Source organism: Diachasmimorpha longicaudata, chromosome 15 (genome assembly GCF_034640455.1).
Source record: "Diachasmimorpha longicaudata isolate KC_UGA_2023 chromosome 15, iyDiaLong2, whole genome shotgun sequence".
In the NCBI taxonomy this organism is placed as follows: domain Eukaryota; kingdom Metazoa; phylum Arthropoda; class Insecta; order Hymenoptera; family Braconidae; genus Diachasmimorpha; species Diachasmimorpha longicaudata.
The window spans coordinates 3874623-3889729 of record NC_087239.1 but is presented as its reverse complement, the minus strand read 5'-3'; the positions used below and the strand labels follow the sequence as shown (position 1 = coordinate 3889729).

The 15107-nt window shown below is 36.9% G+C and overlaps 1 protein-coding gene across 4 annotated transcripts in view; it reads right to left on the bottom strand.

The window, feature by feature from the left end:
• Nucleotides 1-1440: 1440 nt before the first annotated feature.
• The window catches only part of LOC135169688 (semaphorin-2A), a 189785-nt gene continuing 176118 nt past the window's right edge, over nt 1441-15107 (bottom strand). For all 4 annotated transcript variants that reach the window (XM_064134900.1, XM_064134899.1, XM_064134902.1 and 1 more), the window contains 5 exons: nt 14178-14448; nt 7785-8015; nt 6357-6770; nt 5089-5365; nt 1441-4210 (listed from right to left, as the gene is read on the bottom strand). In XM_064134900.1, coding sequence (XP_063990970.1) covers nt 3688-4210; nt 5089-5365; nt 6357-6770; nt 7785-8015; nt 14178-14448 — 1716 coding nt within the window. In that variant the 3' untranslated portion in view covers nt 1441-3687. The remainder of the gene's footprint in view (nt 4211-5088; nt 5366-6356; nt 6771-7784; nt 8016-14177; nt 14449-15107) is intronic.

Below are 15107 nucleotides of genomic sequence, written 5' to 3'. Positions count from 1 at the left end.
AGTACAGTTTGCTCGAGGATAAGATGTGTTCGTCTTTCGTCTTCATCATTATTTTTTCATTTAAATCTCGTAATCAATTATTGTGTTATGATTATTGGCTATGGGTTTCGCTAGTTGGTTTTCTCTCTCTCTCACTCACACGTTATCACCCTACACCATTTATTCGTTCAAAATTAATCATGTCGTTAGATTTATTCTCCACAACGTCGACCGGTCATTCAAAAAATAAATCGTCGTTTCGTTTTGGGTCGACGGTCTTTAAAATTTAATTATTCAATTTTGTCCCTTTCTTTCAGCGAATACGCGGACTCTCACGTGCTCAGAGTTTATTTATCACTCTATCAGCCGTAGGATCTCATCACTCGAATTCTTTTGTACATAGCTTAAGAATTATCCACTCTATTTCATATTTATACACGAGATTACCCTTTATTCACCCCCAAAAAAAATTCGCTTTCGTGAAAGAAAATGATAGTATCTCACTAGCGTCGATAGCCGAAAAACATCGAACGATTTTATCATCGCAAAATTAGGGGATAATCGATGAAAAATTGTGGCGTTCAGTCACGAATTTTATTTACAAAAACAATGACAAAATGTGATTAACATACTCACCTTCTCGGGAGCCTTCGATTGTTAATGAGAATAAAAATAAATTGTTATGTTCAATGATATTTTCGGCTTTGTACCTCTGTAGATACGTCAGACCAATTTTCAGAAAAATCAGTTTTAATTGAATTAGAAAATAAAATGATAAATCTAATGATTTTTGTGAAAATTAGCAATTACTAGATATCGTTCTATCTTAATACTAGTTTTCCTCCTACTCAATGAGTTTACATACTATGTTTTTCATCTTTAAAATTTATTTACATACGGTATAAATGATTCGCGAGGACGTGTCAACTCACGAAGAGAATGAGCGTGTTATTTGTTTGTGAGAATGAGCGATTAAAGGAGTGTTGGGAGGGGGGAGAATGAATAAATGGAAGGGCAGGGGAAATTACGTGAGGTGTCGAGAATTTTTCGGTAAATTTTTGGGTGAAATTTTCCCTGGTTTGAAGAAAATCCGGAATTTTTTAAAAATATTTCTTGGAAATTGTGATGGAATAAAGTTGAACTTTTCATAAACAGTAAATGCTGACTTTGAATGTTAGTTACTCCGGTAGGAATAGAATCAAATGAATGATAAGTTCGCTGAAGAAATGGAATTTTCATTTTGGAAATTGACCATATTTACTGCTGTTGATTAGAAACTGAGTTGCTCAGTTGGACAGTTTTTAATAAATATCTTGGAATCTAAGAAAGATGGCGAAATTTTTCTCATAACATTTTTTGTAGAGCAAAATGAGTTTTACTATAATTGTTATTACAAAAATTCCGCTATCTGCCTCAGATTCCGAGATATTGCTCGAAAACTTGAGTGAGAAATAATTGATCGCGGTGCAACACTTCGCTAGTGAACTAAAAAAAATGTTGTAGTAAAATTTCATTCATGAAAATCAAGTTTCAATTTTGAACATATTCTAAACAACTAAATTAAAGTATTCAACATTTCGTGAACTATTTTTTTATACTATTCAATAATATTCCCTCAGGGAAATTCCACTTTTACTGAAGTTTAGGACCAAATTATTTCAAAACCAAATAAAAAATCATTGATAATTCGCAAAGTATCTGATTTCATTCCTTTTGTTAAACCACACCGTAATATTGCCTTCGTCAATCTTTCTAAAAACCCGAAAAACCTCAGTAGCTTTGTCGGTGAAAATATCACACTCGCCATTGCATTTTTTTCGAAAATAGAACAAATATCTCACTCACAATTTCCGTCACTGTGAATTTCAATTCAATTGAGGTGTGCGAATCGAATCTAATTGAAACGGAATCAAACTGAATTTCCAAATAAATGATTCCTGATATTTCAATGCTCTCTGGAATTTCAAAACTGATTCCGGAAACTGAATATCGCATTCAACTTATTATTCCATCGCCTGAAAATCCACGCAAATCATTCTGTGAATTATAAACTCATTGGATTATCCTCATTATCCTGTTGATCTGGAAATTCCAGCCCCCGGATAATCCATAATAAATCAAAATCCATTGAAATATCAGGTAAACCAGTGATTATCAAAATTCCAAGATTTTTCACTGAAAATGCACGTGTAATTGCTTTTCACCTGCGAAAACGCGTATGAACTATCTCATACCCGATATTGCATGTGAATGTATTTTTTAAACTGGTAATAGTAAGCACCATGGTAAACGGGATTTTGGATTACCCACACGCGGTTGCCTGGATTATATTGGAGTATCGGCACAGCTGCGGCTATTCAGGCCGACAAATGACGTAAAAACGAATATTTAATTTCTCTTTCACAATGTCCCCTAAAAATACAAAATCCAGTTTCCAAATTTTCCTTAATTTTCCATCACCGAAGGGGCCAAAAATACTGTACTCTACTGTGATCAATGAAAAGCCCAACAATAATAAAGATAATAAACGTACCAAAAACCAATGAATCAATTAAAATGATAAAATCATGGCAGTTGATGCATGCGAAGTGTATCCCACGATAAGCCATCAATCTAATTTAATCTCATTGTGTAACTTTAATGGCGCCCGAATAATTCAATGCGCCCGATTTATTCTGTCACATATGCAAAAATTCATCCTACTAATTCGGACAGAATGGCAACTACCTAAACCCATACGAATACTACAGCTCTAATCTTAATGATTTTTATTTAATTTCGTTACCTATTTTTTATTCATTTTTATTCCTCTTAGTGTTCAACCGCGCATTAAACCTCGGAATTACGAGACAAAAAAAAACACGTTTCCTTATTCTTCACTCTTAAGTCATGATTGTTTCCTGCTTTTTCAATTTGAGTTCTACCCACAATCAGGAGAACTCATAAAACATCATGGGTATCCTCAGCTACCCATCCATATCACAGGTTTTGAGAAAACAGAGAATACTTTTTCCTTTTTTTCTACTTCATGATTATTCCTCTCGCACGTATTCCGCACAATTATTTTGCAAACACGAAAATGGCTATCCACCCCAGAAAAGGCAATTTTATCACGAGATAAATTGCTTGGTCCTCCAGTACTGATGAACGAAACTGAACTCTTTCATCAGCTCTTGACAATAATTACCCCGCTCTCAATAAGCGTAACTCAACTCTACAAATGTAATTGTTAATAAACTAAATCAGCCCCCAACGTAATAACTCAACAGAGTTGTTGTTTCGTTCATCAACCCCATCGCAAGAAACTTCAAATCGTCGAATATCTGCCCTGATTTATCGAAGATCCACCGAATTTTCCAGTAATCAATGAAACCCCTAAAAATGTAAAAACAGTTCAAAATTCGATGTGCGTTTTCATGCGATGACAGCTGGAGTAATGTGTAATGTTGTCAGCGTATTCTAGTCCCAACAGGAGTGTCCTAAACTCCCTCAAATGGCACGATATTCAAAAATTTTATTGAATTTTTCAGTCATGAAAGTTCATTAACACGATGTACGCACCCACTTGGCAATAATATTGATAATGATTGATAAAAGTGTAATACAACACCACTGAACATTACAGGAAGCGCCATTTCTCGGTAATACGCTTATGTGGATAATCGTGTCGTAATCTCTGTTTGATAAAGGTTCCAATGACCTGCTTGATCACACCAATGGTGTACCATAAACTTCATTCGTATGTAAATTCTGATTACTATCATTTTGTCTAGACGCACATTGCGCTTGTTTTCTCTCCCAGCTCTTCATCGCTGATTTGTATTTCTCAAATTCATGACACCAATCTGAATAGATTTTTTGATAATCATTTGATTTAGCTGGTGCACTGCAACGATGGGCATCAACAGTTATGTTGTAGGAGCAGAGTAATGCACCACCAAGCCAGCAGTCATATCTACCAGCATCTTGTTCATTAACACCGACAATAACAAGGCCCTTCTCGGATGTCTCGATGAATTTATCACCACCAGCTCCGTATCTGTACGATATCTGATATCTTCCCTTCTCCTTGCTGTAGTGATACCATCTTACCTCTTGGTTTGATAGTACTTCGGGCATTTTAACGAAACACCCTAGATGAACAGACTGGCCCCATGTTACCACCAACTTTCGCTTACCAACGCTACTGTCACATACGTCGGCTGTGCTGTTGGACACGTCCTGCAGGAGTCTGGAACATTAAACATGAGAGGACATTAGTAGAGTGACGCAGTGTGATGGAGAGTCGTGACGACTGTTTTTTGTAAAAATTCTTTTTGTTTTTTGGGTTTATCGTGGCCTAAAACTAGAAATGGTCTGCTTTTTTTTGAAGTTCCTGAACTTCTTAAAATGAAGAGGATCTTAGTTATGAGTGATGAGCTATCGCCTCGTTTTCGTAATTATAAGATGTCTCACTTCGTAATCAGAAACTTCTGATCATGTAAAATGTTGATTGATAATAGCTTCAAAATTGAATTCTTCAAAACTGAGATTTCAATTAATTAAATATCTCTTGACTTTCAATCCAATTAAAGGAAAATTAATCAAATTTCACACAAAATTCCATTGAGATGTTATTTTTTCAATAATATTAAGACGAGAATTCCCTTCTTGCTTCAATTATTATCCAAAAAATGAATATTCACAAACCATTAATTTAACTGAAATTGAAAGTTTCATCGACTGTCCCCTAAACTTCATAATTTCAATTGAAAATTATCAACAACCTATAGTGCTAGATCGTATTGCGATGAAATCAATACCCAGAAATGTTGATAAAAAATAGTTTAATCGGTTTAGTGCGTTTCAGCCGAAGGAGTAAATGGATTCCCTCCGTAGAAAGTGGGAAATGAAAAAAAAACTGTCGTTTTTTATTTATCAGTTATTGCCGAAACGATTTTCATTTGGTTCAATAAAAGTTCAATTTTGACGCTCACACACATTGAACCAAACACTGAATTCCCACCGAAAAAAATCACACGCACGAGTGCACATCAATCTCCTACATGCAATTTTTTTTTTATTCCCAACAGATACCTATAAAAACTGTAGCATGAAATTACAACTCACCCCGGTGCATATGGCTTGCACATATTGGTATCCTTGTCCCATCCGCAATAAGGATCGTGTACGCATCGTAGACAGTTATCGTATCGCCTTGAGCACATAACCAAATCGATTTGCTTTATGCGATGGTCCGAGGCAACGTAAAGTGCTTTATGCTCCTTGGATATCTCCATCGCTTGAATTGGCTCACCAGGAGTCACGTCGAATACATCAAGGAGTATTGACTGTGAGTCGCCATTGTTGTCGAGCCATTGAACGACTTTGTGGACTCTGCCATCGCCTGGAAAACAGAAGGTCATTTGTTGAGGACATTTATTTACTTTAATAGACGAAGATAAGTGATAACAGTTATTTCCCGGAGTTTCAGCTGTTTTAAATTTTTTTTGTTATCATTAATTTTAAATTCATTTTGTTACGAATTTTATTTTCGATTTTGAAATTATCTGATTTTTTTTTCATTGTTTAGGGGAAGGTGCAATTCGCAGAATAATTAGTGTAACTATTGTGATCATAGTGGCAGAAAACAGTTGATTATTCTGGGAGTTGATAGAACTGAACTTTCTTATGAACCTATTGACATTATTTTCGTGTTTTTACTCCATTTTTATAATTAAATATTTGTTTCACTTGACAGATTATTTTTATGTACACGAACTTTCTCTACATATTGTCTTCATTCATATTTCTCTCTTATTCACTTCTATTTCTGCAATGAATAACAAACGCTGAAGAAAATCGCTGGCTATATGACATTAAATTGAGTAGAAATGTCATTAATAGGATTACTATTGCGACAAATGACCTTGGATCGAACATATTCATATACTTCATATACTTCAAAATTAACCAATAACTCCAACTCCTTTCCAACCACAATTGCTTCGATTCCCACAAAATTCGAGGACGAACACGATCAACTACATTAATCGCACTTTTGTCATATAAAGTTGAATATACGACTAGTGTACCCTAATAATACTCATCAGATTCCCACAAATATTGTTAACATACTATCCACATTAATTAGAATCAAAATGACAGCAGTAAAAATGAAAATGATTGCAGGACATGAAGGGAAATATTCAGTATAAATTATTGCACTTCACCCGTCGTTTATGGAACCGTCTGGGAAATTTTACGCGACGATATCGTCATTTTTACAGACGATTCAGGTAATAATTACGAAACCCTAGGAAAAATTCCGTGACAGCTCCATGAAATTATTTACGATCCCATTACGCAAAAGATGTAAAATTGATGATAATACTCACTGGATCCAGCATAGTAGACCGTATATTCCAAGTCAACTCCGACAAAATCAATCCTCAGTTTGTCGACTACGAGTCTCGTGAACATAATATCTCGCTTATAAAACACTGGTTTCTCATTCTCGTGTGATATCGCCGAGTCCATAAGTGGATGTGATCTTATAAAATTTAATACAGTATCCGGTAGTGTTTCAGTATCATTGACACACTGTCCTGGTCTTGGTTCCGGTACTTTGTTGGACAATACTGGTAACCAGGCGCTGCTGGATGTCGCCTGTTCCTTGAATTTACCACGAAATGCCTCTTGGATGGCGTCAATGTGGAAAGAACAAATGGCTGAGCCCATGAGGCCATTCGTTGAGGTCGTGAATGTACCGTAGAAGTGAGTATCATCGCCTGGTACTTTGTAGATACTCTCTGGAAAATAGACGTTAAAGGAAAAAGGTTGTAAAAAGACCATTATGATGTCATCCTAAATTAAGGGTCTTAGTCTTATTTCGAGAGCATTTTTATATTTTTCAATAACTTGAGAGGAGCAAAAGACTGAAATCTCACGTTGAAGAACAGACTTTCAATTTTAATTGATGAAGAGTCGGTTAGTCTTGGAATCTAGGATTTTAAGTGATCGGCGGACAAGGAAGTTATGAAAGTTATGATAGAGGAAGTATAACTTATATTGAACTATAGTCCGAGTTAACTCGAGAGAAAGGGAATATCTAAAAAAAAATGAGTGAGTTCTGCTCTAATTTAAAACGTCAAGATAAATCCGAAAAAAAGAGTGAACATTCTAAGTCAGACGAGTTTTCAGACTTTTTGGGTCTGCGACCCAAAATATGTTAAATATATAAACCAAGATGAATGAAATATTTATGACATTCGCAGATTAATGTCCAATTCAATTATACTAAACTGAATTTGTTTAATTTATCTCATCATAATAAAATTATCAAATTCTGCAGCCACAGAAATTTTATCCAATAAAATAATCAATAAAACTTCTAGACTAATCTGTTAACATATAATCCAACCAACCAATCGAAAAATATATTCATAGATTCCACGAACTTGAATATTCATATCAACTTATAATATCGTATCCAGAAGTTGAAGCAAAGAATCCATTACACAAAACTCTTGTACCTGAAGTTTCTAAATCCAATCTAATAAACATTCCAACATCTGTCACTCATAAAGTTCTCCTAAATTCGTACTGAACCCCTCAGTGAACTGAACCCCCTAAATATCACCCCATTAATTTCAGAACATCCACAAATTAAACTTTCTAAAAATGTCAAAAATAGTGAAATTATTTCCACTTTGAAAAAATCGTTTTTTTCTATTTTCTCTGATCCCTCTTCTGACATTTTAAATTAAGACCCCCCACCACATAATTTCACCCAGAATCTCATGAAATTAAATATGAAAACTTACGAATTTCGTTGAAGTAGAATGGAAACTCCCCAGGTATCGAACAATTCAACCTGGCTTTCAGATAAGTCGCCCAATTCTGGGAGAGAATATTCTTTCCCCCAGTGTCTCTTTTACAGACTCTCGCCACCCTCGAGTACACACTCTTTCCACAATTGATGTACTCGACAGCAGTCTCTCGGAAAAAGAAGAACACGTGTTGTCCAATGTCAAACGATCCAACAAAGTTCGGTTCTGAAACATTAACAAAAAAGAAAAACATTAAAGGAAAAATCCATTATTTCACAGCTATCAAATATCACAAATAAATGACATCCTTTTGATCTCTCCTACCCCTCATCCCTCACACCCTTATCGCCCCTCACCCCTCCCAAGACAGTAAAATTATTTCACCCAACATTTTCACAAAACCATCGATATTACTCTCATTCCCATTCTCTCGGGATCGAGAAAATTTGCTATCGAAACGATTTGCTATCGTCGATAGTCAGGTGAACCTCATAAAATCGATGTTTTTTTTTTCCTCACCCCATATCTGAACGTTAAACGTGAAAAAGCTTTTTCAATGTGTTCCAAACGACTTCTGTAGTTTTCATTCAGTGTTACTGAAATGAGGATAAGGGGGTGGAATTGGGAGTTGATGCAAGTGGGTGGTACATGCGGGAGGGGGTGAGAGAAGGGGGTGGGGTTATGTTTTCAGGACCACCCTGAATTTAACGCAAGTTCAATGATCATCCACTTGTCGTTTTACGGTCGTTGCTGTCGTAAAACGGAGTTTAACGATGCTTCAGAGGGAAGGTTTTACCAACGACGAAACGAAAAGCGTTAATAATTTCGCAACCGAATGGACTAGCCAAAAACGATGGTCTTGCACGAGAGAGTACTTAAAATCCATATACACATATATACTTATTTCAAAAACAGGGCACGGTAGCATCTGCAGGCGTTTTATCACTTTCAATTTTCGGGGAAGCGATAAATCTTGGAGAGAGGAATTCTGTAGTCGTGGGCTGATGGCAACAGGATATATCTTTGAAAGATTGAAATTTTTGAAAAATAGAGGATTTTTTATTTCTTAAGACAAGAAAATTATTTGTTTTTCATCAAATGGCAATTTTGATCATTTGAGGAATATTATATATTATATATTATGAATGATTTATTCGCTGGAAATTAAAACCTTTGTTCAATAAAAAAACTATTTCGCGGCAATAAATAAATTATTTCATATTACTAATGACTCATAAAAGAGTAAATTAAATTATTTAAACTTGGTTAACTAATTCCCATTATTGCTATTTTTTCACAACTTGAAATGAATTAATTTAATATCAAACATATTCGCTATTTTCAAAAATAACAAATTGGGAATTATTTCATTAATTCTCTGGTAATTTAAGCTCTCGAATTTTCTTACAAATCATGAAACGACAATGCAAGTCGATAACTATAAAGAGTCAATAACAATAATTATTGTTAATTATTATTGGGACTAAAAAGATCACTTTACAGCAGAAAAAGGCTAAAGTATTCGAAAGTCCTTTAAATTTTCATCTTTTTACGAAAAAATTTCCAACAAACAAAATGGAATCGTTCACCTCTCTTCATTTACTATCAAATTAAAAATAAAATATCTTGTTGTTTAATTATTGAATACGTTTTTACGGGCCGTTAACGCCATCAATAATCTCCCCAGAATCTACAAAATATCTTCCTCAAGACGTTAGTTCCCAAAAATATTTATGACTAATGCACGCGGCTCTCGGCTTTGGTGTACGACTGAGGGATTAGATCGATCGTGTCTGCTCGACTTCTCCCCGAAACTTTGATGTATTAAACGTTGAGGAAGCTCCCAAGAGCCAGTACCATAAGACACTGCGAGTCTTGTGATCTCTACTCCGTTAGGTTTGACGGATTCTCATCTCCTCCAAGTGATACACTCAAGTCCAGCAGTACTCGAATTGAATCGCTTCTGAGCTTCCTCCATGAACATCTCCAAGAGGAATGTATCGAATTATTATCCCTGAGTGGCTCTATTATAGTCTCGTCAAAAAAATTCGAGCGATTGGTTGGATTAAAGTTGATTAAAGCCATCGTCTGGGTATAATCACATCGGACGTCTCCGACGTATTTTCTAGTCCTATTAAAGCTAAATAAATCACTTCAATTTCATTAAAATGAAAATCTAGTTCTTCTACAAGAATTAGAAAAAATAATCAACTGAATTCATTAGATAATGTCAAGCAAATTTTTTTCTAATCAATCAAATTCGCATGTGACGGTCTCATCCGATCAGTAAATCAGTTTTCGAGGTCAAATCGTTGAAATTTGACCTCGAAGACCTGATTAATAAAGTTAATGAAGGACTTAATCAAAATTTATCCCGAGAGACATTGAAAATTGGGCCAACCCTGGGCCAGGATTGGACCAAGGTAACCCAAGCGTTTCTAGACTGTCGTCATAGCTTGGGACTACCCTGGGATATGCTGGAGGTGAAACATTGGCCGAAGCTTGGGGAGTCCAGGTTAATCCAAGGATAAGGCCCAACAGGCCCACCAGTCTAAAGCAGGACCGACCCAAGCTAATCTAAACTAAAACCTGACGTCAACCAGACCTCGGCATTAAACCAGCTGGAAATCCAAATTAACACATATTTATTTTATTTTCCATTTACAACATTGTCATAAAAAACTGTCATCAAACACTTGAATATAATGCCCAAAAAACTTTTTTCGAACCGTCCGAAGTGTGCAGCTGACGTCTATTTAATTAATTAACATTTAACACAACACAATTGTTGATTTTTTAAGATAAAAATAATAAATAATCGGCTCCAATCAATTTTCCATAATTTTACGATGCCATTGGGACCATCGGCTGAAGCCAGGCCCACCCTAGGAAGTCCCCAGCCTCGCCACAACCTTGAACCAGGCTAGGAACTAGGCTCATCATCGGGCTTCGAGGTGATCTGTCGGCGTAACGTCGGCCCTAGGTCGGCATCACAATCGGTTGAAGCCAGACCCATCTGAGGATACCCCAGAGTCGGTAGAGTCAGCCATTTTGGTCCTGTTGTCAATGCTTGGCAATTCCTACCGGGGATGTATGATTGGCCATTTGTTTCGTCGTTTAATTCGAGGTACCGTGCAGGGGAAAATTTCACCTCCGAGTGGCACCCCAGACAGCATCAAGATCCATTCTTCCCATTGAGTTTGTCTATTAAGCACTGGCGTTGATTAAACGGGCCAGGGCCTGATCGCGGGGGTGAGACCTTGACGAATGTGCTTTAACGCTGGGCGACATTCTAAGTTGAACTTGAGAGCAAGTATAAATCGAGGGAGAGTGGGAGAGGGATGAGGGGGGATGATGTTAACGAGATCGGAATAACTGGCTGACGAGACACAGTGGGACTGGGCTTACTTTCACGGCTGCGTAAGCAAGTGCAGAACTACTTGATATCACTCCACTCGAGGATCTTCGAGGGAGACGGCTCGGTGGCGGAATAAAATTGAGGCTTTCTCATGGAATGAATAATAAAATAAGAACGCGATGATCTTGCGATTTCTATTGGATGAAGAATTCAGGATAATTTTTTTGGAGGCGATGGTCGAGTAGTAAAAGTCGAGACAGGGCAGCCGGAATCAGCTTTTCGTGGCTCCTGAGAAATTTGTTTTGTTTGACTTGAACCATTTTACCCCTTTACTCCTCAGATATCGCGACGTTCAAAATGAATCAGTAGTCCAGGAGCTCATGACTGACTTTTGATGGATTTTAACCTGCGCGAATTTCCTGAATGAAAAATTTACTAACAATTGGAAACAGGAATTTGTCAAATGGATCAGGAACTTCTGTCACTAATTCGCAAAATGTCTAATGATTTAAAAAATCGATATCTCAGTCTGGGATAATCGATCCCTCACCAATGGCGTCCCACCCTCATCCCCCCTAAGACACTTCCCACTACTCCACCACCAGAAATCTCCCAACCCACCCCGAAACCTCCCTCCCAAGCTCGCGAAAATTTCTAATAATTCAAAAAATCAATACCCCCGATATCTCAATCCCCGCCAATTGATCCCCCAACAATGGCGGCCCTCCATTATGCTCTCAGCCTGTCGCATTGAATCCTGTGTCAGTTGAGCGGTTGGCATTGGTGTCCACTGAGCTTCAAGAATCGCTTTCAACTTCATTTATAAGCCCCCAAGATTTTTTTTTTCCTCCCCCCGACTAACCAAGAGCCTCATGCCCTGCCCTGTCACTCTAACATTTTTTTCTTTCCACCTACCGAACCAGAGAATGGCCGATCTTTAATGGTAGCAGTGAAGAGATCCCCCACGAGTAGGTGCAGAGAGCACTGAAAATGAATTGCTAGATGGGGTGAAACGCCATCTCGTTTCCCCTCACCAGTGCGTGAGTTTAACCTAAGGGGTAGGTGCACGCTATCAAACGTCTCGAGGGGTGTGAGAGGGGGTGGAGAATGGTAATAAAATAACGCCCTGCATATCCATTCTATGCCTCCTTTCCCAGCTAAACGTCCCGTTCGAAGACCCCTCTTTATACGAACAACTTAAACTTTGCCAACCCTGGGAGTGAAGCGGGATTGCAGTTTTCTTATTCAACCCCTCTTGGAATATCTTTCCATCCGGTGAGAATCAACGACCACAGGAGATACCGCCTCAGTGTCATCCCCAGGGACTAAAAACTTTTTCACTCAGTAATAATTTGATTTTACCCCATTAATTATTAAAAATGGAGATATACATGCAGCATATTCAATGTATCTTCATTCATTTTTCATTCTTCAACCGGTTGAAAAGTTTTAACGAGGGGCCAATTGCGGAGAATTTTCAGAGGAATTTCACGGACTTCCGGTGGGGAGGGGTCAGGGGAAAATCAATCGAGGGGTCAATAACCGGAAAAGGAGGGGAAATCGGGGGAATTTATGAGAGAATGTTTTTAGTTTTTGGTTGCAGTGAGGTTTATTGGGATTCGGTGAAAGGGTTGTTTTGTTTTTGAGGAAAATATTGGGGGAGGGAATGTTTATTTAAAGGGCACGATAAATTGTAAATTATACTGGATTTTTTAAATATTTTTAGTATAATATTTAGAATATTGAGGTGCGAAGGGATAAAAAGAGACGAATCTAATCGAGACAACACAAATTTTGGAAAATTACTCATTATCAATCGATCAATCGATACAAATTTGCTTTACTAATTGCTTAGAAAAAAAGAAATGACGAGTGTGCAATTTGCGAGTGTAATTTCCGAAAAAAATTAATAAACGAACATCGTGACCCTTGAAAATTGGGGTATGATTCGGTGAAATTCACTCCCGGAAAATGATCAGTAAAATTCGAGGAAGAATTTCACGAAATTTCGTTATTGAAGAGCGATACTTTCATGATAAAATCAATAACAGCTTTAAATTCAGTGAGAACGAGTGTAAACTTGCATTCACGATAATGTGGTCTATCCCACAATTTTGAATTAATCGAAAATTCAGGAGAATATTACACCGCGTATTTACACCCAGGTAAATTAATTTGAATTGATCAAACTTGACTTGTATCCTATAACCGGGGTTATTCAATGAGGTGATCACAGAGCTCTGATTTAAAATTGAATTTGATTTCTATTCGCTGTAACGAGAGGGAATAAATCCTCAATGAAAATGAATTAATTCATACCCTGAATTACTGCTGAGTCTGAAGTGATCAATAATTACAAAATCCATCACAGACATCGAACATGACGGAGTCCCAGAGATAATCGACTATTACACAGTTATAATCCATCACTCGATAATCGACAATCGATTACTCGAAACATGACGCATTTTCATGTCTAACCCTGGATAGTACATGCGCAAACGCCGATTATTTTAATAAATCGATAAAATAAACAATCGATTATCGAATTTCGAGATTCGATAAGTCGAGAATAGCGTATCTTCCCCTTTATCCTTCACTAATCAATAATATAGACTAACATAATAAGGCACACGTCAAGTACCTTGAAGGTTCGACCTGATATGACGTTCACAAACATCGATTATTTTCATAAATCGATTAAAAATAATCGATTCTCGTATTTCGTGATTCGATAATTTCAGAATAACACATCTTGGCCTTTTGTAATATAAAAATCTCATGAATTTCAAGTTTCAGTCGATTATAAATTATTTGTTTGAATGAATTATATATTATCTATTATATATTATATATTATATATTATGGCCGAAAGGCTGATTACACTTCTGGACTAATGAGGACCGTCTAGGGGCAATAAAAGTCAGTAAAAGTCATATTATATATTATATATTATATATTCGAGTCTCTATTATTATTTTTTTCATAGTCTAGACCTCATATATTATAAAAAAAATATATTCACTTACTGTCTAGCCATTTTGAATCATATTTGAGTGTCCTCTTGAAGCTGTACGCTTTGCGTCCAATCGTCATGTTGTAAAGATCAGTCCGAAATATAACGGTATCAGCCTTTGTAAATTCGGCATTTGTTCCGGAGTAAAGTGCGGGCAAATCGCCAGGATTACCCTTCTCAACCCAAACTGCCGTTGAATTGTCAGCAGGGTCGTAAGGACACTTGGCAATGCCCATTCCAACGCCTGGGACAAATTCGTGACGTGGGAGATGAGTTAAATTACTCTGCAACAAAAAAAAAGGCAGACATTGAAGTAAAACTACTTAACAAGAGGAAGAGAGGGAAAAAAAACAGGGGCGACATAAATTGGAGCTCAATAGGTGTTGGAAGAGGGCATTTAGGGGGTCAGGAGGGTGAAAAAAAAAAAGGGAACAAGGTACAGGCAGTTTCGCGGGTCACTACTGTACATCGGGGACTCGTAAGCATCGACAACTTGGGACTCGTATATATTCGTTGCGATCGTTACACGGATACTTGAGTTGCTTAGGAATTGATGGGGTGAGTGAGATGATACGAAATAAAGGGGTGTAAAAGACAAGGTGAAGGAGAGAATGTTTGTGTCCAGGGGGTGGTTCGAAGGGAAATGTTTCAATTCGGGGAATTTATTATTTAGAATGACCGGTGAACAACAATTTTTAGGAAACTTTGAGGATTTTTTTGGGGATTTTAGGGGTTAAGGGGTAGAGGAACAGCTGTGGGCAGACGTTCATAAAACTGTCACTTTTGGTGCAATTGTGAGTTTTTATTCGTGAAAATATTGCAGCGGCAAGAGAGTCATTTAATTGATTAAGATAATTAATAATAATAGTGTGAAGATAATTAATATTCAATTTATAATTGGAAAAGAATTTATCGTTTGAAACTTTCTATTAAAGTAGTTCTA